Below are 23,747 nucleotides of genomic sequence, written 5' to 3'. Positions count from 1 at the left end.
TGTGGATTGTGATTAATTAAAAGTGTGACGTCAGTGCGGACGAGTTTTGATCAACTTCCTTCGATTATACTATCTTATCTGCCGAACGATAACGACCCACAGTATCCTTCTGTTGTGCGTGTTTGAAGCCCGAATCTCCTAATCGTGAAGTCGCCGACGGGAAGTGTTCGTCATCTGTACCCAGGATATTAAAGATTACACGCTCCGAGGGGGTAAACTTCGATAAAGTGTGTTGAGTATTAGGTGCTGTGCTAACTAGATCGATAAGCGTATGCAAACGGCGGATGGTATCGTAACCATAGTCAGCTTCAGCTGTCATTCGCAAAGCAGCCGTTGTTGGCGAACGGCAGTCTTCTCCAGTGGGCAACAGTGATCAAACGCGTGTTTGGCGTCGCAGTGGAACGATAGGTGTGATTTTACATGGACGACACAGCGATGGATAACTTACGTTGTAAGCAGTGTAAGTGCTACCCGAATGGAGATGTCTGGTACTGTGCTACCAAGGAGCATTTTTGTTGTGCACCGTGCAAGGAAGTTAAAACACTTTGTGCGGTAAGTATATCTGCAAAGGGGGGAGTGATGGTCATTTTGATAGAACTTTCTGTTGATGTAGGAAAAACTGGTCCAAAGAAAAGCTCCCAATTTATCAGTGAAATTTAAATTCATCTTGTGATAGCAATGACAATCGAAGTGTATTAAAATGTATCGATTGTTTTTTTCGAAATATACAGTATAGGATTGTTGAGTGACCAAACCAAGTGACCAATTTCCAAAGCGATGCATTCCTTGCTGTTCAAAAGATCAAACGCTCGACAAATCGCCTACTAAGACGCGAAATATCAAGATGGCGGATATCTCTTGCTTGATGTATCTACAGGCACTGCTTCTCCTTCCGCCCGCGCAGACTTGGCTGTGATTGTATTTTTTCCGTAGATAATAGTCTAGCTTTTTGATATGTTGTTAGTACACACGCCTAGCTCTAGCGCGTCTGATAAGCGTTTGTGACTCGTGAAAGCCCCACCTTCTTCCGGAACGAACCCAAACAGCAGCGATACATTAACATCTGTCCGATAACGGCAGGCCGCCGTCAATTATGGACATTTATGTTTGGCGTGTAGATTGTAGAAGTACTGGTTCATGCTAGTACATCTTGTTCTTCAGATGAAGTAGGCTACCATCAAGAACAAAACCAAAGTAATCATTGATTTGTGGTGTCGATCGTTTCGTGTAAGGTCCACACGGGACACGTTTGTTGGTTTGATGAGAACACCCCAGGGGCAAAATGTCATTTCTCACTGTAGTGAGAAGTGCCTGTTCACTAAAGTGAGAAGCCATAGTTCGTTGCTAGGGCTATTTCTCACAACTTCAACCAATTTGACAGCTACATTGAAAAAGCGCAACTTAGCAAGCAGCAAATCAGCTAGTTTGCACAATAAACCAGTCAGTTTGTATGTAAACTTTATTAGACCAGTTGTTACGACTTCCCTGAGCTAACGTCAAGGTATAAGATGTCGGTCCAAGATGGGCTCAATGCAAGAATTACTTTCTAATCGCACTTTTTCCATATCTCATTTGCTCCTCCTTCTCGTAGTGTGGAGCCAAGCTGGAGGAGGAGAAGGTACCTAATCCTATCGAGAAGCTGCTGTATCAGGCGATTTGTCCCTGCCGATATGCATTGAACGGATGCACCTGGAAGTTCGTGCAGTTCGAGATGGAGGCGCATGTAGGCGAATGTCGGTTCCGTCCTTATCGGTGTGTCGCAGACACATTAAACGTTCTAAAGTGAGTTTCGCGCAGCAACTGTTCTTTAAGTTTGATACGGTGTGATACAACAACATTAACTCGTTTGCAGATGCGACTGGGAAGGCTTTCAGCATCAGATCGAGAATCATCTGACCGAGGGACACAAAGAGTTGGGACCGATGTTTCGCTTTCGCCAGTCAACCTCACTGGTATTCAAGGAACAAATTTCGCTCGGTGGACTCAAGGTCGTGGATGCTTTTAGTAAGCGATTCCTGTTTCACTTCTTCTCGGATGTAGCCAACAAGAAGCTTTCCTTTCTAATGATCTACTTCGGGCGTCGAGAGGAAGCGAGTCAGTATTGCTACGAGTTGGAACTACGTGCAGCACCCATTGTGGTGCAGGATGCATCCGAGCCATCCGAGACGGAAAAGGTTACCTTTGCACGAGGCGTCAAGTTTTTCGAACGTTGCTGTTCCGATTCAGAAGATCTAGCAGCATTGCTGCAGGAGGATCGATGCATTTCACTAACCCACAGTCAAGTGCTGAACTATCTGCACGAAGGCAAGCTGCACATGGCGTACAAAGTGCGCAAGGTAGATACTGCAGGACGCGAAAAGAAGCACTCGACCTCGAGTGTTCCCGCCGGAGAAGACCCTGCTGTGAACAGTGCTTCGGTACCAGCGAAGCCAAAACCGAGACCACCACCGTTTGTGTTTGCCAACAAAGGCAAAGTTGCTGAAAATAGTAAGCGTTCGGGCTCTACCTCTAGCACTGCTTCGAGCAAGAGTACTAGCTCCGACTCGTCTTCGTCCACCAAATCGGTGGTCAAACCGGCATCGAGCCCAACAGCCTTACCGTCACGTTCGCCATCATCCGCCTCGACGGTGACAGTTACTTCGGAGCGTAATAGCGTCGATGCGCTGGCCACTGCTGTCAATCGCAATTCACTGTCGTCCATTAACCGTGTGACCACGCCGTTAACACCGTTCGAAAAGCCGGAACAGTGTCCGCTAATGACTCCATCCATCAACAAGCACGATGTGGTGAGTGAAACGAAGTCGAAGAGATCTACGACAAAAAGTGTTGCCGAAAAAAAACGTGATATTCATCGTATGATGAAAGTTCGTCGCCAGCCACCCAAATAGACTAAATGCGTTCATCTGCTTGTTCTCCATCATTATCGCCTGCTTTTTACGTGTCCTGTATTGTTTTTGCTTCTGTCCTCCGTTGCTTAAATGCTTGAGTATATGTATGTCTGATTTTTGAGGCAATGTTTCAGATTGGTTTACAGTCCGTTTCGTTACAATTGCAGCCTCCAACGTGGGTCATTTCGCAGACGACAACGAGCGGATTTGCTTACCACACCAGCACCGAGTACCATAGACAAGTGTATGGACACGAACCATACCGCACCGTGCCTCATTATCCGAGGGGCGAATGTACGACCACGGCTGCCGTTTGCCAGATGTACACGCAACCGTACAAGGTGAAGGACGATCGTCCCTACTTGATGAAGTATCCGAAGAATTGTTTGTACAAACCGCAACCGAAGTGGTCTGCCGGTGGTGGAGGGAAAGGTGGTGGCTGGAGTGCGTAAACTATGCAGGAAACGATTCAAATTTTCTTCATCCAAGAATACATTTACTTACGTTTGCTTTATTTGAACAAAACGAACCGGACTCAATGATTTACTTATGAATTGGTGAACAATTGTTTTAAACATATGGATATTGATTTGATGATCCCAAATGCACTGTGTTCAGGTGAGATATAAACAAGACAGCCAAGCAACTATGGTGGAACGTATGGTCATACTGTCCGAAACAATGTTTGGACAAGATATTCATCGCATTCCAAAATTGTGATCCTCAGAACTAACAGAAGTGGTTGGGAGGATATCGAAGCGTATTGCTTAAATAGATCATCGTAAATGCTGGTACCTATTTGATACATAACGTAAGAGACAAGCAAATGACCGGGTACAGTGGCAAATAGGCAAGTAAATACTGACAAAAAATTTGTCTTCAAATCAGTTTCCTTAGACAGCGACAGTCCTATCATCTTGTAATCGATTTTAAAGCCGCATATGACAATAACGCGCTGAGCTTATTTGGAATCGCGACCAAACTTACCAGGCTTGTAAGAATGACTATAACTAACATCGCATGTCAGGAAAGCAGCTGGATGGAAAAATCTCAAAGCCCTTTTGTTTTGGCCATGCATCTGCATCCGGAAGATAAGGTTGCGGGTCTCCGCATACAATTTTGGGGAGCATTTTCTATCAGTCAATCCAGATCCTGACATACGCTGGTGACATAGACATGGATGGCTTCAAACCGATCGTATTACAGCTTGGGGTTCCAAAACTCACATACGTTTCTTGAGACATGAAATTTTTTCACAACTGACCTCGACCGTCAACGCCTTCTTAGCCGGCGTCTGAAGGAAGATGTTCAGATGGATTTTTGGGCAATGAGCGCTACGTAGTGGCGGATTTAGTCTTTCCAACGCCTTAAGTGGTGTGGAACTTGGGGAACCCTTTATTACATTGTAGGTGTTCGATTTTTACTACCCATTTGAAACCATGTAAATGGATTTTAAACTGAGTTTCTTCTACACTTACTTAAGAAAAAAAAAAAAACTGGAAGGAAAATGAGGTACAGGGATCGGGTTTGTGTGGCTAAGAGGATCTGAAAACTCTCGGAAAATTCCGTTGGCAGGATTCCCCCAGCAAAATTTAAAAAGTCACTTAATTGGAACGTTAAAATGTATTTTCATGACGGAAAGAAAATTATTTCATGTTTACTTTTTAATCTTCAATTTGCTACCTTCTAGCCCTGGCATGTTCTCCTGTTCCAGAAATTAAGTTTTGCTGCATCGAAATTTCCTCATTTTGCGCTAAATTGCTACTGGGTGAGCTACTGGATGTAACCGGAGAGTATCCATTCGAGGAGATAACTAGTATCGTACTCCAATTTCTATTTTAAAAATGTGAAATGGAAATATTTTAAAATTGGCACCTACTAAATGTTACTTCCTTGACTGATATGTTCTCCTGTTTCCGGCTTTCCGATATAAACGAGATGGGGAACATTTATCTCATCGGAGGAAGCACATAATTTTCTCCGGTCGGGATGTACAGCATACCGATGGATGCGGTTTTGAGTCGCGCATCGTATTATGAAACATCTCATCTCCGGGGGAGGATGCTATAGACGACAACCTGAACCCTTTGTAGATCTTCATCGTGTGACCGGAGGTCTTATATGAGGTAACTAACGAGGCACTAGGTGGAACATATACGAGGCTCTTACTCGTTTCCTAACAGCTCTGGTAGAGACGGAGCCACTGGGTCTATGAACTGAACGTTGATGCCATGACAATGACACCAGACGACACAGGCCGTAAAGTCTTGTTAGGTCGTCCACATGGACAGAGGAGACGTAGTAGGCCCAGGTTTAGGTAGAGTTCTGGAGTCAAAGCGTCCACTAGAAAGGCCGGTGTGTGGTGGTTTCGAGGACTCCTGCAGCAAACTAAGACAGTGAAGAGAAGAATCGTAATCGTAATCCAACTTGGTCGGCCGTCATCTCGGCCCATTGTGCAGAGGGTTGCTCGATCATCGGTAAGACACCACCAGAGTGTCTTACCGTCCTCAACACATAATCTGCTCACCAACACCACTGAAAGGAAGACTTTCTCATTATTTTTTCTTTCTCGTTGGAAGGTGAGATGTTCGCAATCGGATTGTTCTCGGGTTGATTTATTTCCTAGCCGAATGGCAGTTGCTTTCATTCAAAAATCCAGCACTATCCCGCATAATAGTAGGTTCGATTAATTTAGGCTTAGTTGTGATTTGAGTCAGTTACACGATGCACGTTAAAGTATTCGTATCGCAATTATATACCGTCTCTAGCTTACGTTACTATCCTAGAGGATCACGTTTATTTTCTACTGGCAGGCCATAGCGTGAGACATCTGGGTGATGCATCCGGGGATCCTGCCAGAAAGTTTTATTTTCTTATATCATTTTAAGGGGAAGCTTACAAATCCTAGATAGTGCGGCTGTGTGGCACCTACCGTATGGCGATAGTTTGAAGTTGGACATTTTATTCATTTTTGCCTATCTTTGCTTGTCACTAAAGATATTATGGACCGTTTATGGATCTATTTGCTGTGGAGGTTCGTTTGCGAATGTTCTAAAAACAAAGCTAAAATTGGATAGATGTGCCTATCTTAAGTGTACTGTTTAGAGCAGTCGGAGCTAGTTGCTGCTGTTGAGATTCTTTCATAAAAAATCTAAACCAAAGTTAAAATTGAAAGAAGTTTACAGTAACTATGGATCTGTTGTTTAGCATGTTTGCTAATACAATTCTAAATTATAGTTGAGCTTATAGTTTGTCTGGTACGCCCGAAGCTGATAGAGCTTTCACAGGGAAAGAACTAAATCTAAAGTATAATTTGAATAGGTGCCACAGCGCACATCTTAAGCGTACTGTTTGGAGAAGAATGTCAGCACCATCGTTAGCAGCGTGCACGCCAGCAGCAGTTGTGTCCGGCTGTCGGCATCACTCCTCCAACTGGTCGCTGCTCGGCTCGTACCGATTGCGGACTTGTGTACTACCGTCGGCTCATCGGGCGGTGTCTCGTTGTCCACGTCCAAGTCGTTAAGCACCTGGCGCTCGTGCTTGCACTTCATCCATTCCGTGGCGGACGACTTTTGGAACTGGTGCGCGATACTCATCCGCATGTCGTTGAATCGCCAGAAGCCGAGTCCCTTGAAGAAGTAGGTTTTGCCGTCACGATACTGGAAGGCGGAATCGATGTTGTACCCGATACCCTTCCACATAGACATGTCGCGCGGGTAATCCAGCTCTACGCGATTCGTGTCCTCGTCGAATCTGAAAGGAGGGATTCGCCAAAATTGAGCGTTAGAAGGGGTGGCAATGTGTTAGTACACAGAGGGTCATCTGATCGCTTCTATCTTCAAGTTTCAAGAGCAACTTACCTCCAATAGAGCCGGCCACTGTAAAGATAGGTGCGATTGTTGTGGCTCCACACGAGTGCCGCATCGATTCGTTCGATGCTGTCCGGCAGTCCCAGATCGGTTAGTGGTTTCGGGTACCCTGGTTCAAGGTATTGTGAGTTGAACAGATAGTATTGCTTGCCTACAAGAGAGAAACAGTTGTATTAGACACACAGAAACACCACCGTTATGCGTCAACCGGCGCTGGTATTCCGATGGCGCTTACCGATAAAGAAGATAATCTTCTGATGCTTGTTCTCGTACACCGTATCGATACGCTCAAAGTCTGACGGCAGACCGAAGAACATACGATGGATTTCGAACGGGCTGGGACGATGCAGATCGTTCTCGTTCATTCGCCACAGCCAGCGATCCTTGAAGATGAACAGCTCGTTGCGGATCATGGTGATCGCATCGAAGCTCGTATTGCAGGGATTCGGATGGATCTGTACCGGTCGATGGTAGTAAGGTCGGCGTGTTGTTGTGCTGGTGGTGGTTGTAGAGGTGATCGTCGTTCGATGATGATGTGGATGGTGTGGCCGATGACGTGCCGTGGTAGTCGTTGTCGGATGATGACGCGTTGGGTAACGATCCTCCTCCTCCTCCTCCTCACGATGGTGACTTCGTCTGGTGGTTGTTATGGTCGTTGTCGGGCGAATCGTATAAGGCCGACCATGTGGATACAGACCCTGCCACGGGTGTCCCGTTGTGTTCTTCACAGGATAGTATGAACGCGTGGTTGGTCGTGGTGGTGGTGCCGGTGTAGTAGTGGTTGTCGTGGTAGTCGTGGACGGTGTGTGTCGTTCCGGATTTTTACCGTAAATCTTCTTTCGCGGACCGTAGATTGATTGGATGCCGAGTCGATCGTCTTCCGGGATTGTGTCCTTACCACGGTACGAAATGTGATGCCAAGGAAACATGATTGCATCTTGTTGGGAGGAGTGTCCTAGCCCGAGCGAATGGCCAAATTCGTGTACCGCCACATCGAATAGACGCGTGCCTAAAACAAGGACCAAAGGATTCCTGCGTTAGTAAGTGTCATTCGTTGTACATGGATGTCCCGGGGACGAAACATACCTTCTGCATCAAGCGGTTCATTCAGTAGCCAGTTCTCGTCGGCATCGAAATGTGCATCACCTCCAATGCCCGTGCCGGGGTAGAACGCGTGGGCAAGAATCTTTCCCCGTCCATCGAAGTTGTAGCCGTCGCCGTGGTATTTGCGGGCAAACAGTACCTGTATGTCGGCATCGGTACTGTACACCTCGCGGAAGTTGATGTTGCCGTGCTGGGACCAGAGATCTAGCGCCTCGTGCAGTATTCTTCGGACCTGTCCCGCATCCAGATCAACCATCGTTTGATTCACCAAACTGTGAACAAGAGAAGGAATAGTGTGTTGGTTGATTAATCCAGTGTCGATTGAAGTGTCATTTAAGCACGGTCCTTGGGGATATAAGCGAGTGGAGCAACCGCACATGCATCTGAACTCAACTGAGTGAGTAATAGCGATACCTTTAAAGTTAAATTCCAAGGTTAATGACGTCCCAAATCTCACGAAAAGTTATCCAACGCCATTTACAGGCATACAGCACTATCATTATATCTTATCTACCTCCTAGTTCTAGGGGGATTTTTTTCGTACAAAATTCATTCAAAATTGAACGGCCCCCTTGAAGGATGCAAGCCAAAGTGCAGTTAATGAAATTATAAATGAAGTTTTATTTTCTTGCGACCAACTTTCCTTGAGAAGAGACTCTTTCCACTTGCAAACACGTCCTCCGTGCGAACTAGTATTTAGTGCGAAGATAAATATGAAAGTGGAGCTAAGATTTTTCATCGTTTAGCCACCAGTGTCTCAGTGGCTGCAGTGGAGGGAAGCGTTGCAAAAATTCACTTTACTGTCATTAGTGTCAGAGCGCTCGGTGTGTGGGAAGTTTCCTGTACCGGAAGCATGCAAGAAGAACCGTTGACGTGTGACGTGAACGGAATGGCGGATGGTTGGTGACGGGACAAGAAAGAAGAAGAGAAGCATCACAAATCCTCGCATGATGGATGGGTTTGGACCGAGTACCGGTGTCGTCCTGGTTCGTCCACGTTGCGACACGGACGCGTCTAGCTTGAACGTAATTTTCCTTGACGTTAAACTTTCATCAACGTTCCTAATTTCCGCTCGGTCATTTTTTTTCTCTTGCTTCCCTCTTTTTTTTTTAAGGTTGTTTGGTGCAAGTCCTCAGCTTGATGTGGCGTACACCAGGTAGGTTGACAGACATCGAAAGGGAGGAGAAGCAGCAACAGCTTGTACTACGCCATACAATATATTTAGTGGAATAGTATTCCCTAGAGGACATTCACCTTTTTGCATAACGATCAACGTCCAGTGGGCAGTTTCACTTCTGTGTGGAGGTAAATTGGTTCGGGTATCGGTAGGAAGTCATCTAACCGACGACGACACGCGTTGTTAGACGGATTTTTTTTCCTTAATTGAAAATTAACAACGTTATTATACTCATTTATAAAGTCGGCCAACGGTGTCCCTGTGAGTATTCCAAGAGTCATATAACCAAGCCCAATTTAACGCACCGAAAATGCAATTAGTGTGCCTCCGGTACCTAACGGGGGCGACAAAAATCAAATGACAAAAAACGTTTCATTTCCGCTGCAAATTGGAAGCCTTTTGCCGGGTAGCATCACGCCACAAGCCCGGTGAAGATATTGTTTGGTGTGCAAGTTTTAAAATCCGATCTTGTGTTGATGTGTTGCGACGAAAGTTGCGACTCAAATTGGATAACCTTGTAAAGCTGAGCGCGTATGTCCACAACTGGTAGCATGGCGTGCAAAAAGAAGTAACACCTTGCGGAGTGGTTTAGTAAACGTTTTTGGTAAACGAAGGGAAGTGTATCCATGTGTATAGGAACCGTTTCTAATATCGCAATGTTTCTGCTAGTTTACAGTTTCAGATCCACTCTATGCAAGGCAAGTTTACAGGGTGAATGCCCATGCTCCAGGGGGATGTGTATCGGTAGACAGGGTACAAGAGGACAAGCAGGAGCAGCTACTGTACTGTCGAGATAGAGTTTTGCAGTATTTTAATTCAGTAAATTTTAATTACATTCATTTATGACGTGTATCATGTCGGGTCCGCGTGGTCCCCATACCAAGGGTGGTGTTTGTGTGTGTGTGTTTGCCGGCGACATCCTGTGCCTGTCTATCTAGCCCTTTAGCCGTAGCCGAGTATGTGATGACGATTCCGAGCACTGGCTCCCCATTCTCGCATGGTCGCCAACACTGAAACCTGGCGATAAATACTCCCTCCAACGTACAAAGTTACCATCATTGTCGGTCTGGCTCACCGAGGATGCGAAACACAGAGCCCATTGTTTGCGGCACGGAATGAAGTGCAAATGGTAGGAGCATCCATGATACGGGGACATCATAGTTGAAACGTACAAAAACACCCCAACGAGAGGAGGAAAAAAGGCAATGAGATGGCGGCAACGATGCTACATAGGTAAAAGTTTGCCTGGCCGCCTCTCCCGGTGTGTTGTGGCGCATCATATCGTCGACACCATTTGCATGTTTATCGAAAACTGTATGCGCGACCGGCCGCCCTTTTGTCCCTTTCCCAACCACACACAGGCACGCACACTGATCTGGACTTGCTGGTTGACTTTTATACCTCATGTAAACTGCACAGGAGGAGCTTCAATGTTTTCGCTCATGCAGGATACATCTATCCCTCTCCAGGATCCTCCTTTTTCACGCTCCAAACTTTCCCAGTTCGATCGCTGCTGCGGTAGTGTGTGTTGTGTGCGTGCTTTTCATCACAGTCAATGGTAGAAGTTTTGTTTAGGACTCGGCTACCCCGGTGGGGAGGCCGAGGTTTGCTCCATAATTTCGTGATAAACGATTATGAGTGCAAATGTTGAATCCCTTGCCGGACTCTGTACATTTGCATAAAGGTTGGAAAAGTGTTTGGGTGTTGTTGTTTTACTTTTCCTCATTTCTTTTTGTCTTCAGCTCGAGGTATCATTTGCCTGATGACTTGTTGAATGTTTGTACACGGTCATGGCATACTGATGCTTAACTGTTTCGGGGAACAAAATTCAAATCAATAGTTATTAAAATCGATCCAAGTGAGCGGTCGTGTTGGTTTGTGTCCTGGATGGATGGGTGCGTGCGCCTAAATGTATGCAATCTATTATTTTGAAATGTTCGCTGTCAACCGATGAAAATTAAATCGTTATCCAATCGGAGGATTGGAGCAGAAATTAGAGTTAAATTTAATTTACTCCTTACAAATAAATGACGGTGTTTTTAAAGAACAACTTTAGCATTCGCAAACTTTTATTTGAAATGTTGTCGACAATCATCCAACGGGGAACGAGCATCAAGAAACTATTCTTGCCACCGTACTCTGTCAAACACTCGACTCGACGGAAGGAAATGGTTTGATGAGATGTTGATTTGCTATGCATTTCTCTAGGCCTCCCTCTCTCCCGTGTTCCCTCTTGGGTATGGCTTTTGGTGTGCGTGGAATGAAAGCCTGGTCCGAGGCACGATAAGCCTCGCTCCGCTCCGATCCGTTCCGATGTACGGATGCGATGCGTGTGTGAATTGTTTGTCGTCGCAATGTTGCACATTCCCCCTATGGCGTCCTGTCCGGCATTCAGTGCCCCTTCGCTTTGCCACCATTTTCATACGAAACGGAGGAAGCTGGTCGTACAAAACACCGACTGAACGGAAAACAGTGATAACATTCGAAATTCCACACCGACACTGTATCCCCCTCCCCGGTCACCGGTAGATGGTTCGGGGAACGTTGTCTGGCAAACCGTTGTAAGAGTCTGTAGAGCTGGCTCTGTTGCTACACGCGAATAGAGAAAAACCTCACAAAACGTTCATTTTTCGGCCAATTCCACTCCGATGATGGCGCATATTGGAAACGCCAGTACGATAAATGGATTTGTCGGTGTTTAGTTTCGTTTTTTCTCAACTCTATTCACGATGGTCAAAATTTCGAAGCGTATTCGAGTTAACATTACAGTTTCTCACGCACGGGGTATGGTGGACGGCGCGCCAAGTCCAGCAACATTGTTTCCATATCGGAGAAAGCTTATGCTATGCCACACGCACACAGTTGACCTTTTGAGATAGTCGGAAGTAAAAAATGTTTGCGTAAAAAATAGTTTCCACCATTGGTGATAGAAAACATTTGCTTTTGTTTGTTAGTGAGAACGTAAAGTTGGGAAACATTTTTTGTTGTCGTACCCAAACAAATTACTTCCAGGGGATGGACATAACGGAACAAGTTTTTCGGAATTTCTGCTTGGATAAGTAACATCATTTAAAATTAAACGTGTTTCCTTCCTGGTGGTAGTTTTACTTGAAACATTCGAGGGGATCGGTACAAATGGGATTCGATCATCTGGTGCTGCCGATTGAAGAATCCTGAATATTGTAGTAAATCGCTTTACTTCTCTAATCTCACTAGAGAAGATAAAATATGTAAAAGACCTCCAAATGATCGGTACAGAGCACTAAAGGAAAATAAATACGAATACGCATTTAACCAGCTCCGCATATTCGACTCCAAAGTGTACTGCATAAATTCTACGACTTTCTTAAACTTCCACATTTGTTTTGCTGGTGGAATGGGTTCTCCCCCACGAATTCAACCACCAACAAAGCTCGTTTTATGAAGTTTGCCCATTGAACGACTCGAACGAACCAAATCCGACACACACACACACAAGCAATCGAGCAAAATTTCAATAATTGACTCCGTTACGAGCAATAGGTTTTGGGGACAACATCAACCAAAAATGGCTGCAACCATACACACGACGGACAGCAAATCAAGAGTACTCATATTTTCCATTCATGAACGCCCAGCGCTTGTACTTGTGCGCCGAGGGAAAGCTTGTTTATGTCGGGGTTGTTGTCACGAGAAGCTAGTTGTTGTTATTGTGTGCAGGTTCGTGCAGGCCAGAAAACTTCGATTCTGTGGAGCACTCGCTCTCTCTCTCTCTCTCTGTGTGGTTTGGTGTACAGTTTGCAATGGATGAATTTGAATTTATTGACTTTTACTGCAAAATTATACGAATTATGCATGCAATGGCCATAAAAGACTATGGGCAAATGCTGAACCGGGCCACGGATGGGTTCAACCGACTTGCTATTGCTTTTTCAGTTCAACAGCTTCCGTGTTGTTGGTCTATTCGTCTTTGGAAGGTCTTTTTCCTTCGCTCGAATCCTAGCGGAAGTCTCTTCTGCGCCCCGGCACTTGGAACTGTGTCCTCTAGACAAATAAAACCTAACGACACGACATACCCGTGCCCGCGGTTCGTTCGCTCCACCATCAATGGAGCCTTCAACAAAATGGGGGAGTGAAGAAACACAAACGGAATGGGTGATGTTTTTGTCTTCTCGCTCGAAACGCAACACAAAAACAAACAGGACACATTTGTTGGCAATTTGTTAAATATATTTCCGTCCGCCCGCGTGTTGGCCCGATCGTTTCTGTGTCTGGGTGCCCGACTTTCAAAGACTTCTTCACGCTTGCCGCGTGCAGCGAAGTAGACGACCTCGCCCACCTCCGAACCTCCGGACAATCTGTAACTCTTTTCTTTGGTTTTGCGCGTTCCTCGCTGCCGGCCGGAAAACGAAACGGGCCAGAGAGTTTGAGGTCCATTTGGTCAAGTCTTATCGCTTCTGTCGCATCTCGGTTTGCAACATCTCAGCGCCAATAACGAACACCAAAAAAAAAAAAAAAAGACAATCCAAAAGTGGCAAAAGTTAATGGGCTTGACTGGGGAGGGAGAGACACGCCGACGATGGCCGTGTGAAGCAGTGAAGAAATAAAAAACCCTCCAGGACATTGTGCCGACAAGAAGGCCCTCCTTCCCCCCCCCCCCCTTTTAGAAAAGAGTTGTGGCGTTGATAGCGTGGCATAAGATTGGCAATACATTTTTGCGAATTCGTTACCGACCACGTTGCCGAACGCCCTCCCCCCCGGGTTATTAGACGAGCAAGTGAGTGCGCACAATAATAAGATAAATTTCTTTCCCTACTTGCGTCGAGCACTAATTTAATATCTTTTGGTCTTTTCGCCACCGAAAATGGCCACGGTCATCAATCAGCCCAGGGACCGCGCCACCAGAACCAGAACCAGAACCCAGTGGGGGAGGGGATGTTTGGCGGGGAAAGGGGGTACTGCTATCAAGGGTGTAAGAATTTCTGCCATGAGCCACGTGAAAAACTCATCCAATTCCATGTGCTGGGGTTTTTATGTTGGTACCAGGCTATTTGCTTGGTTCGGAAGACACTGAAGAAGCTCGAGAAAGAAGAGCGAAAGAAAGCGCAAAATCCCTTTTTAAAAGATACTTTTCCATCCCGAAAGTACTAGAGCACACAGCTTGGGAGCTTGAGCTGGTGGCGGGGTGTGGGTTTAGATTAAAACTTAATACCGCTCCGCTTCAGGTTTCTCGGCGCAGGTTTTGTAAAGGATTACTGTTGCGGTTTTCTAGGGTGTAAATAGACGTCGGTAAATGGATGAGAGTGTAGCTAGTGCGGGAGTAGAGTTACTTCTTTCTCCTGCAAGTGAGTGTATTGCCACTATGCAACTATCGTCCTAAAGCTGTGTGGCTGGTGTTGCAATTGGCCAAACAAAACAAATTAAACAGGAGAAGGTAAGGAAACACTTAAATGTAATCATTCGATCGACACGTTGGTTTTTCGTGTGGAAACCTGAAAAAATCGATGTAACCGGTTTTTGGCAAAAGGAAAGGCAAATTTAATTTTCATCCTGATTAGTACAATGTTTTGTTCTTTTTGCAGATAAAAAACAAAAATTTAGCGATATTTTTATCAGTTATCTGGGCACTTTTATGGGAAGAAGTTGTGCTTTTTTTAATGATTATATTAACAATTATCATAACTTAAAACATTTATCGAAGTGCTTTAAGTGCTTTTTCTTCGTCTAATTTTGGTTTGATGACTTCAAACCCATAAACTGAGAATGATTACAATTCTAATTGTTTAAATATTTTTGTACAGTCATTATGTTTTTTCCTTTGGTATAACAAGCAATTTAGGGGCGGCCCCGTGGTATAGACGACTACGGCGCCGGTTTTTGAACGGCAAGACCAGGGTTAAACCCCATCCGGACCGTTCCTCCCGCAGTGAGGACTGAATATTCAACTACGTGGTATCGAAGAGTCTTGTAAGCCCATTCGATGGCCGATGTGACCTTAGAAGAGGTCGTTAAGCCAAAAAGAAGAACAAATTAATTAAATTGGCAAAATAAGTGCCTTTAACGAACACCACGTGCTTATGTCGCTGAATAATTTCCAACATCCTAAACATATAAAACATGTGCAGGTTTTGCGAAAAGGCATTTCGAAGCTTATCAACAGTAAGAGTCTAATTTTAGTTCTTATTTTCGTTCAACTTCGAAATCACCAATTGCCCACACACAATTTTGGAAGGACTCTTTATTTTTTTAATCTCTTTGGGATGACCTGAAGACCTGAAGATATCTTTTTTTGTGACACACTAGAGCTTAGACTGTCTGTTAGTGGATCTTTTAAAGTGGACAATACGATAGGAATCGAGAGAAAGATAAAGCTCTTGTGGAGTGCCTTTTTTGCCTGCAAAATCGGTACCGACATCAGCACCGATCTTCAAACGGCAGGACTGGGGTTCAAATCTCATCCGGGCCGTCCCGTAGTGAGGATTGACTATCCAATTACATGGTATCAGCAAGTCTAGTAAGCCATTTGATGGCCGGCGTGGCCTTAGAAGGTCATTAAGCCAAGAAGAGAACTCCATAACATACAAAGGATTGATGCAAGTAAGGCACTAGAATTCACACCCAATAAAATTGAATTGAATTCTACTTAGGTCCGCCTTTTTAGAAATCCCTTACAAAGACTCGTTATTTGACCAGTAACACTTCCATTGTCCTTGTAGCTGAATTTTTAAATCCTAGCGATTCAATCCATTCATACCTACCATCAGAGATTGGGTTATTAGTGCAAATTGCACCGTCGAATAAAGTGGCCAAAAAACCCACAGACTCGTGGGGCAAAGAGATTGCTCCCTCTAGTATGCCCCTGTTCATCACGCACACTACCGTTCCAGCAAGAACAAAGGGAATTTAGCTCGCAAACACTTTCGAATCCGATCATGTTACCGCGGCTTCTTGTTATCTAACGCGGCACTCGAGGTGCAAACCGCTAACGCTGCTGCAGTTGGTTGCTCGTTGACGTGCGAGTGTGTTCGGGGCAATTTTTACTTCCCTCTAGCCAACGACCGGGTGCGGGTTCACTGTTAACGTGTGAAGAAGATTGGCATTGCATTCACCATCGCGAACTGGTGGAACGAATTGTTTTGATTATATCCCTCTTTCATTGTGACCGCGAGTCGGAAATCCTTACGATCCGGAATATCCAGAAGTGTATTGGATAAAATGGAGGACGGTTGGAAGGATTGGAGGGATGAAGAGAGAGAGAAAAAGCAAATCTGAACTGAACTGAACAAAATGCTGATGTAACTGGCCAGCTTATTGGTCATTATCAAAGTGCATCGTGAAAAGTGGAAAGACAGCACCGTGCCCCACCTTTCCAGCAATGGATCGATTAAATCTTTTTTGCTCCTGCAAATGCATTTCAACACCGTGAGCTATCCGATTGTGTGTCCATAAGAATGTACCGTTTTCTTTTTTTAACGTACGTGCAGAAGTGTTTTGAGCAGGTAGGTAGTATCCGGGCATGTGATACTCCATCGTTGATTGGATTCATTCGTAGAAGGATTATTTCTCTTTGTCCTTTTTTAATGCGTGTGTTTCTGTGGAGCAGTGCTCCGTTTATGGTGAGTAGAATAGTAATAGCAACGATGGATCTTGGTACTCGGAAAAAGATAACTTATCAGTTAGGAAAATTGGAAATTCACGAAACTCGCTTCTATTGGGATTTTTTTAAACTGTCTGCCAAGCAAATGTGTGTACCATAATCGTTTGTTAGCAAAGTGGTGATGCTTTTTGTTTTCTAAAAGTATTTCACGATTACGATTACAATGTGGGTTACAGTGATCGATAGTTTAAGGTTTAATAATTTAGGTTTCATGAATTAATTTGCTTTGAATTTGTGATAGAAATATGTAACGTCACGATGCTGGCCATCACTAGGAGCTAATAGAATAAATAGGACGCAAAATGTAAGACATAATTATCATCTCAATGAACCTTAAATAGTGCACTGATGAACAGTGGATGGTCCAAGTATTTGGACAGTGTTAGCGCTAACGCTTGCACCTAGGCCTGTAAACGTGGGTTGGATGGTAAAACGTCAGGATACGCATCCAGTTTAGGGATTGTAGTTTAGGGTGTTAGGGATTGTATTTCTAGTGCTCGCGCCACCTCACTCACACTCAAAACACGTAGAAGGTCGAAGAATAAACGTAACAGACAGAGTAATAAATAGTAACGAATTGAGCCTTGAGCGCACAACTCACTTGTATAAACTTCCCAAAGTTTAACATACAGTCTTCTTCTTCTTCTTATTATTGGCGTAACGACCTCTAAGGTCCATGGCGGCCATCGAAATGGCTTTCTATAGACTGCCGATACCACGTAGATGGTTAGTCAGACCTCACTACGGGGGCACGGTCTGGATGGGATTTGAATCCAGGTCCTGCCGTTTGAAGACCGGCGCCGCTGTCACCTACACCACCGGGCCGCCCCTACATACAGTCTTAGATTCTTTTTTTCTGTTGAAAATTATTTAGGGGAATAACGAGAGTTTATACATAATTTTGAATTCTTCTGGGAACTTTTTTACCACTACAAGATGGAGATAGTGATGCTTTTGGATATGGATCTTTTATGATTTGGATAGACTGTTTATTTTATTTCAACAGGTAATATTTCAAAGGACAATACGGCATTGCATCGTCATAATCAATTATAAAATAGCTAATATGTCTAAGCAATATTTTTAAATTTCCTAATGACGGCCAGCCCGTATTCCTTAAATTTAATCTTATATCTAGCAATTCATATTACAATTACAATTCATTTAACTTTTATCCTATTTTGAGGGTAGACATTTCCTTCCCAATTTCATTTCAATTCAAGTGCACCTTATACAGGGTGAGCTCGGTTGTGAATGTTGTATCTGCCAGGTATGGTTCTGATGTTATCCTTTCTAGTTCCAAGGAGTTAGCGCCTCTTTGGAGCATCGTGCCGTGGGGACAACTGGCTCCCAAGAAAACCCCTCTTTGTTGCGGATATTTTGTGGTGATTGTCACTCCATATCGTTGACAGCATTTGGATGTTGTGGCTGGCGGCCCCGGCGATCGGCAGAACGCACGAGTCCGAGAGCCACTACAACTTTGTTATTATTACAACTTTGTTGGTTATTATCCGCCAGGTCTGGCCAAAATACATATATTTATATAACACCGTAAACTATGATCGCATTTCTATTATTACGCTGTATTGTGGTCTTGTTCGATACCGATACTTGAATATGCGAGTGTTGTATGGTGTCCTTCAGACACACCCTCGACCGCCCGAGCTGAAAGGGTTCAAAAACTTTTTTCTCGTTTCACTCTCGTTAAATTACCAACCTACTCAACTCGGTGTCATATTTTGGAGCTTCCCTCATTGGAATCGGAATGTTCCCAGACTCAAGCTATATTTATTGCTGGATTGAGTCTGGGAGTTTCCGACGTGCCATCACTCGTTTCTGTTATTCCTTTCTATGTCCTATCACGTTCCCTTCGTTCACGTCCACCTTAACGATTCCTGCGCGACGCACAGTATTTGGCTCGAACGAACCACTCATTTCAATGCTTTTTCTGACCATTTTTACATTGACATCAAACTATCTTCTTCCCGTTCTAGGCTTTCTTCTCCGATTACTTCTCAATGTTCCTTCTATTCTAATTCTTTGCTTTTTTTTCGGTCCTAATTTTTTTTTAGTTATGGCTGCTTGAGTTTACTATTTTTTTTTATATTTACAAAACAGTCTTTATTACAACTTAAGCACTAAGGATTTTACAGTTCATATAGTCTACTCACATTATTAGATAAATATCATTTATAATAAATGATATTTATCAACAGAATTCCAATTCGAAACTTCATTATTTTTAGTTATTATAATATATTTTAAGAATGCAGACATGATAGTCGTTCTACTCTTCTTATTTATATTCTCTAGCTCTGGCTTGATCAGCTGTGCCAATGACGGAAGAACCACCACAAAATAATTTCCAAATATTTCCTAACGCTTTACAGTCTTTGTACTTATGTTCCATATTTTCAGTCGTTCCGCATTGCTGGCAGGCAGGCTTTCTTCCTCTTTTACTCCTTAATGTTCACTATAGTTTTTAGTTTTATAATCAGATTAAGTTTATGATTGTACAGCCCGAGCGGCAAACAGTTTTTAATAAGCAACAGTAACAATAACAATTATCATATTGTAATTGTATTATAAACCGGTATCACCTGCTGCCGGTATGAAGGACAAGCAGGTTGAAGGAATGCAGGTTAACCAAGGTGACTGGGAAGCTAGAAATGATAGGCCAAGATTTCCTGAAGCAATTCGACAAGAAGAAAATGAGTGAAGTAGGACCGCAGTTCAAATCCCGTAGGGAGGACTGACTATCCAACTACGTGGTATAGACAAGTCTAGTAAGCCATCTGATGGCCGGTGCAACCTTAGAGGTCGTTAAGCCAAGCAGAAGAATAAAATAGGTTGATAAATACATAATGTTATGTGGAATGTGTTTAAAAAAATCAAGAGAATCGTTTGTTATTACAATCTCGAAAAAGTCCTTGAAACGTAACAAAATCGTACCGATTGCCTACTTTCAGGCGTTGAGCCAAGCAACTTGAGCTGAAAGTGTTTAATAACATGGAAAGTATATAGAAATATGCAATATTTTTCGATATTTAGATACCTAAACCATGAACAGAGAGGTGTGTATATTATTGTTCACGATTTCCGGTGTGATTTTTGTTCTCAACCATGGCAAAAGAACGAGTTGTGGTATCTCTTAGATGGTGAGTAGCAGGAAGCAAAACACCACAACATACAACCATCGTACAACGCAATGTAAAGGTCCGTGCAATGATGGCAACATGAAGTACTTAGAAAAAAAAAACCTCTTCCTATCAATCGTCCATGTTACTGTCTTTTTTTATTCAATCACTTAAACAGCAAACACCGACGATGGGGCTTCCGTTATCGATTACCGAACGAGAAAGTAGTGAGACCCGGTGTCCTGAGAACGACAGCAAGGATCGTTCGACGCTGAAAGGTTCCATCGGGGTACCATTTGGCTGGGGGGTAACATCGTAAAGTGTTTCGCGCACAGCAACTTTTCCCTAACCCGACTCTACCGGAAGAGGTTTCCCATGTTTATTTGCGAGTGTGTGTGTGTGTGTTGAAGGGGTGTATTATCGAACAGATACACACACACACACACCCACACAAACACATCCTGCCTTTACGGAACCATTTGCTTGGCAATGAAAATGAAGCATCCGTTCCTGATCGTTCTGCTGGTGTTGCACGTGCATCGAGAACTCGTTGCTCTTCGTTGCTTGTTTGATTTTATTTAATCCACCCAGCAATGGTGGAGCATTTTGCTGCAAATCCACCTGTACATACCCGAGACTCGTGACACCCTGGACGATGACGGTCGGCAAAGGTGAAGGTGGCTGTTGTCTCCAAACGCCGGAGGAGTTTCTACCCAAATCCACCCCTAAAACTCTTTCGTTTGCATTACCGTTTGTGGTTTCAACCCTCGTTCCACCACACAGGTAGGCAAACCCTGGTCGTACTGTTACGAACACACACATACACACACACACTCTTCCGGATTCTATGATGCGCAAAGTTTTAGCGAAAATTGGAAATTGAATGTTTTATGCGAGATTGAGTAAGTGGCACGAGAGACACGGTTTTGTGCTGCGTTTCCCTCTGTCTATGTGTGTATGTGAAAAAGATAAGTAAAATTGGCCATTGTTTGGCGGATAACTGGAGGGGCGAAAACAAAAACATGCCCCCGATGTGTAGTGGAAGTGCATCGAGCAGCAGGCCCAGCATCCCAGGTCCCACCGGAGGCAAAACAAATTGGAATTGAGCCGTAAAATGTCGTTTGTTACGCGGTTGTTGAACCCCATCGATTTTTCTTTGCCATGTTAAGATTTAGATTTTTTAAATATATTACAATCAGCCCCACCCAGTCTAGCTCACCTACGTACAGGGTGGTGAGAGAAGTGTCTGGGCATAATCAAATCAGAATCCGACATTCACGGAACCTAGCACCCGTGAAGAGGAAAATGGAGCCGGATTAAGGTTACTGCTTTGCAGAGAGTGAGAGAGAAAAAAGCAGAACTAACCTTACCAGATCTTGGAAACCAGCAGTAGAGTTGGGGCTACCGTCGTCAGTCTACCTACACACACACGTGCAAGTTATTTGCAAGCTTGTAAGATAATTTGCTTGTACACTTTGCTTTTATCGTCGTTCCGACTCTGCTGAAGACGCAGCAGCGGGCACTAAAGTAGTACTTGTGGGGACTGGCATCATGTTGGGTGGTTGGCTGGCTTGCTGCAAGATTTGTGCCTTTCAGCACTGTGGCTTAGACTGTCTTTTGATATGTTCACTTTTGCATTTTGAGCGTACGAGACGCTGAGAGAGGGTAAAGGAACCGAGAATGGGGCGCGAGGTGACTGCTGTTACAATTTATAAACACGTACACATATTTTGACGCCATGTTCTTTCAGAGCGTTCACTTTCGATCGGCCGCTGGTGCTTTTTGCACCTCGCCAAGATTCTTTGCCGATGTGGCAAACCTCTTTCGCTCCGGATCAAAAGCATGCCCGTTATTAAGCTGATTCGCTTTTAACTGAAGAAGTAATAACCCCCTGCTACGGAAGCGCATCGTATCGAAGTATCGAGTACCGAGCGGCATCAAATGGAAACATCTTCATGTATGTATGCCTGTCGATTGAAATAACATATACACATATGCCCCGTCTTTGATGGTTCAAATTTCCAACCGTTGATAGGCAAACGGCATGCAGTTGTGCTTATCTCTGTTCTTTGATAAACAATACATCCGGCATCGATACCTTCTAACCTTAAGGGTGATACTGGTTAAGCATGAGCGGAATTGTGTTGGCGTATTTGTAGCGCATCGGTCGATTTCCCATTTTCCATCGGGCAAATATGTAAGCTTTAAAGCTATGTGAAGTGAGTGAGCTATTGAAATGTTCTGTTGTGCTTCATGGAAAAGCAATCAATAGCAACATTGAACGACATTTATCATCGTAAAGAAGATGAATGAGAAATATCTTTGCAGTTTCCATGGACACTTTATATTATAATATCAACCAATAGTCTCGACGATCGGTGGATCAAATGGAATGTTTTGTACAAACAATTAAACCGATAACAATTATAACTTTTTTATTAAACAAAAGCTTACAGATAACCAGCTGAAGTGCTGGAATTGGGAATGGCTTTACCTGGAATTGGGGACGATGGGGATTTTTGAGGGGATCAACCGATTGAAGTTGAAATGTATGCCTTAGAATAGGTATAACTAACTTCTGTTGAGTTGCAATTGATAAAATTCAATGCATTCAAGCTGAAAACTTCCAGTATTCGTACTAGAAACCACTAGCAGATGGACTCCAGGATACAAGGGTGTCTATTATTATTTTCTGAAAAACCAAAAGTGTAACTTATATGTGTGGACATTTTAAATATTGGTCTAGAGAGAAAAAGAGAGGAATTATTTGAGTTAAAAGGGCAGCTGTTAGTTATGTGGCATCCTTTTCGTTCGGTACACCAACCCACAGAGATAACCACATACATTTAGTCCGGGATAATAACTAACACAACCGAAACGAAACATCAAAAAGTAACGTTTCGTAACGCTTCTTTGACTGTTTTGCTTTGTTTCGCTGTTGTTGTGGGATGGACCGAAACAATCAGACTATTCGAAAAAATTATTTGACCATAAAGTACAGTAATTTGGTTAATAATATCCAACAAAAAAAAAACCAATTGTTTTGCATCACAACCAGGGAAAGGCGTTATTTATTGTCAAATTTGAACTATTGAATTTAAACCCAAACTTTATTTGTCCCTTTGCACGAAACGCAGAACAGCGCGGAGTTTCGCTGGCTTTCGGTTTCGGGTGTGGAACGAGGGAGGGAGAGGGTAAGTGTGGTTTAAAAATACGTCCGCTACTCTCGCTATTTGCCGGTCAAGAGACTGGATTGAGCCTGCTTTTCTTGTTACATTACATTACCATTTTTCTTATATATTATGGTTCCTCCTAACGCGTTTATACCTACCAGTTTACTTCGTACGTGCTATCTCAACGCTATAACAACGTACTACTCTCTTCGCTCTCATGATTGTACTAACAAACAACAAATTTTTTTATTTTTTTTTTAATATTATTTTTATCTCAACCAGGTATGCCCGGGATAAAGCAAGGAATAAGAAGGAAATGCCTTATCCATACGATTATAGGATTTGTTCAACACAAGCGGTGTGAACAATACGGCATTGGACCGTCATAATTAATTAAAAATAAATAGAATAAATTATTTTTATCTTCATAAAAATGAGATTAGTTTGTTTCCAATCGTTAACGCGAACGTTTCTTTACTATTCTTCTCGTAATCCGAACGCGCATTTTCAGAAATGAGGTAAGAACACTAGAGATATTACGTTGGATGTCAACTAGAAAAACAAGTCATTATTTGTATGATTTTTTTCCAGAACGTACTCAATATTTCTGATACTAAATAACGTAAAATTTAAAATATGATTGAAATGATCAGTTAAATATACCATCATATGATACAGACAAATCTAATCAGCCTTGTCGGATAGATTCGGTATACATTAGATGCTATGGTGGCTTGCTGACAAGCTTGATATTATACATACT

The 23,747-nt window shown here is 43.5% G+C and overlaps 3 protein-coding genes across 3 annotated transcripts in view; 1 reads left to right on the top strand and 2 right to left on the bottom strand.

Annotated features, from left to right (window-relative positions):
- LOC126556316 (oxysterol-binding protein-related protein 11) overlaps positions 1–23,747 on the bottom strand; it is a 97,776-nt gene that overhangs the window by 66,643 nt on the left and 7,386 nt on the right. The gene's annotated exons all lie outside the window — the stretch shown is intronic.
- LOC126567393 (uncharacterized) lies at positions 421–3,340 on the top strand. Its single transcript, XM_050223614.1, has 4 exons — positions 421–552; positions 1,592–1,782; positions 1,853–2,786; positions 3,056–3,340. The coding sequence occupies exons 1-4, from the start codon at positions 421–423 to the stop codon at positions 3,338–3,340; spliced, it is 1,542 nt and encodes a 513-aa protein (XP_050079571.1).
- Positions 6,227–23,747, bottom strand: part of LOC126555968 (matrix metalloproteinase-2) — a 274,794-nt gene continuing 257,273 nt past the window's right edge. The window contains exons 4-7 of the mRNA XM_050211119.1: positions 7,844–8,133; positions 6,993–7,766; positions 6,749–6,908; positions 6,227–6,641 (exon numbers count right to left, since the gene is read on the bottom strand). Of these exons, the coding sequence (XP_050067076.1) occupies positions 6,227–6,641; positions 6,749–6,908; positions 6,993–7,766; positions 7,844–8,133 (1,639 nt within the window). The remainder of the gene's footprint in view (positions 6,642–6,748; positions 6,909–6,992; positions 7,767–7,843; positions 8,134–23,747) is intronic.

Source organism: Anopheles maculipalpis, chromosome 2RL, assembly GCF_943734695.1.
Source record: "Anopheles maculipalpis chromosome 2RL, idAnoMacuDA_375_x, whole genome shotgun sequence".
Taxonomy (NCBI): Eukaryota; Metazoa; Arthropoda; class Insecta; order Diptera; family Culicidae; genus Anopheles; species Anopheles maculipalpis.
The sequence above is the reverse complement of the archived record's forward strand: the minus strand, read 5'-3'. Positions and strand labels throughout refer to the sequence as shown.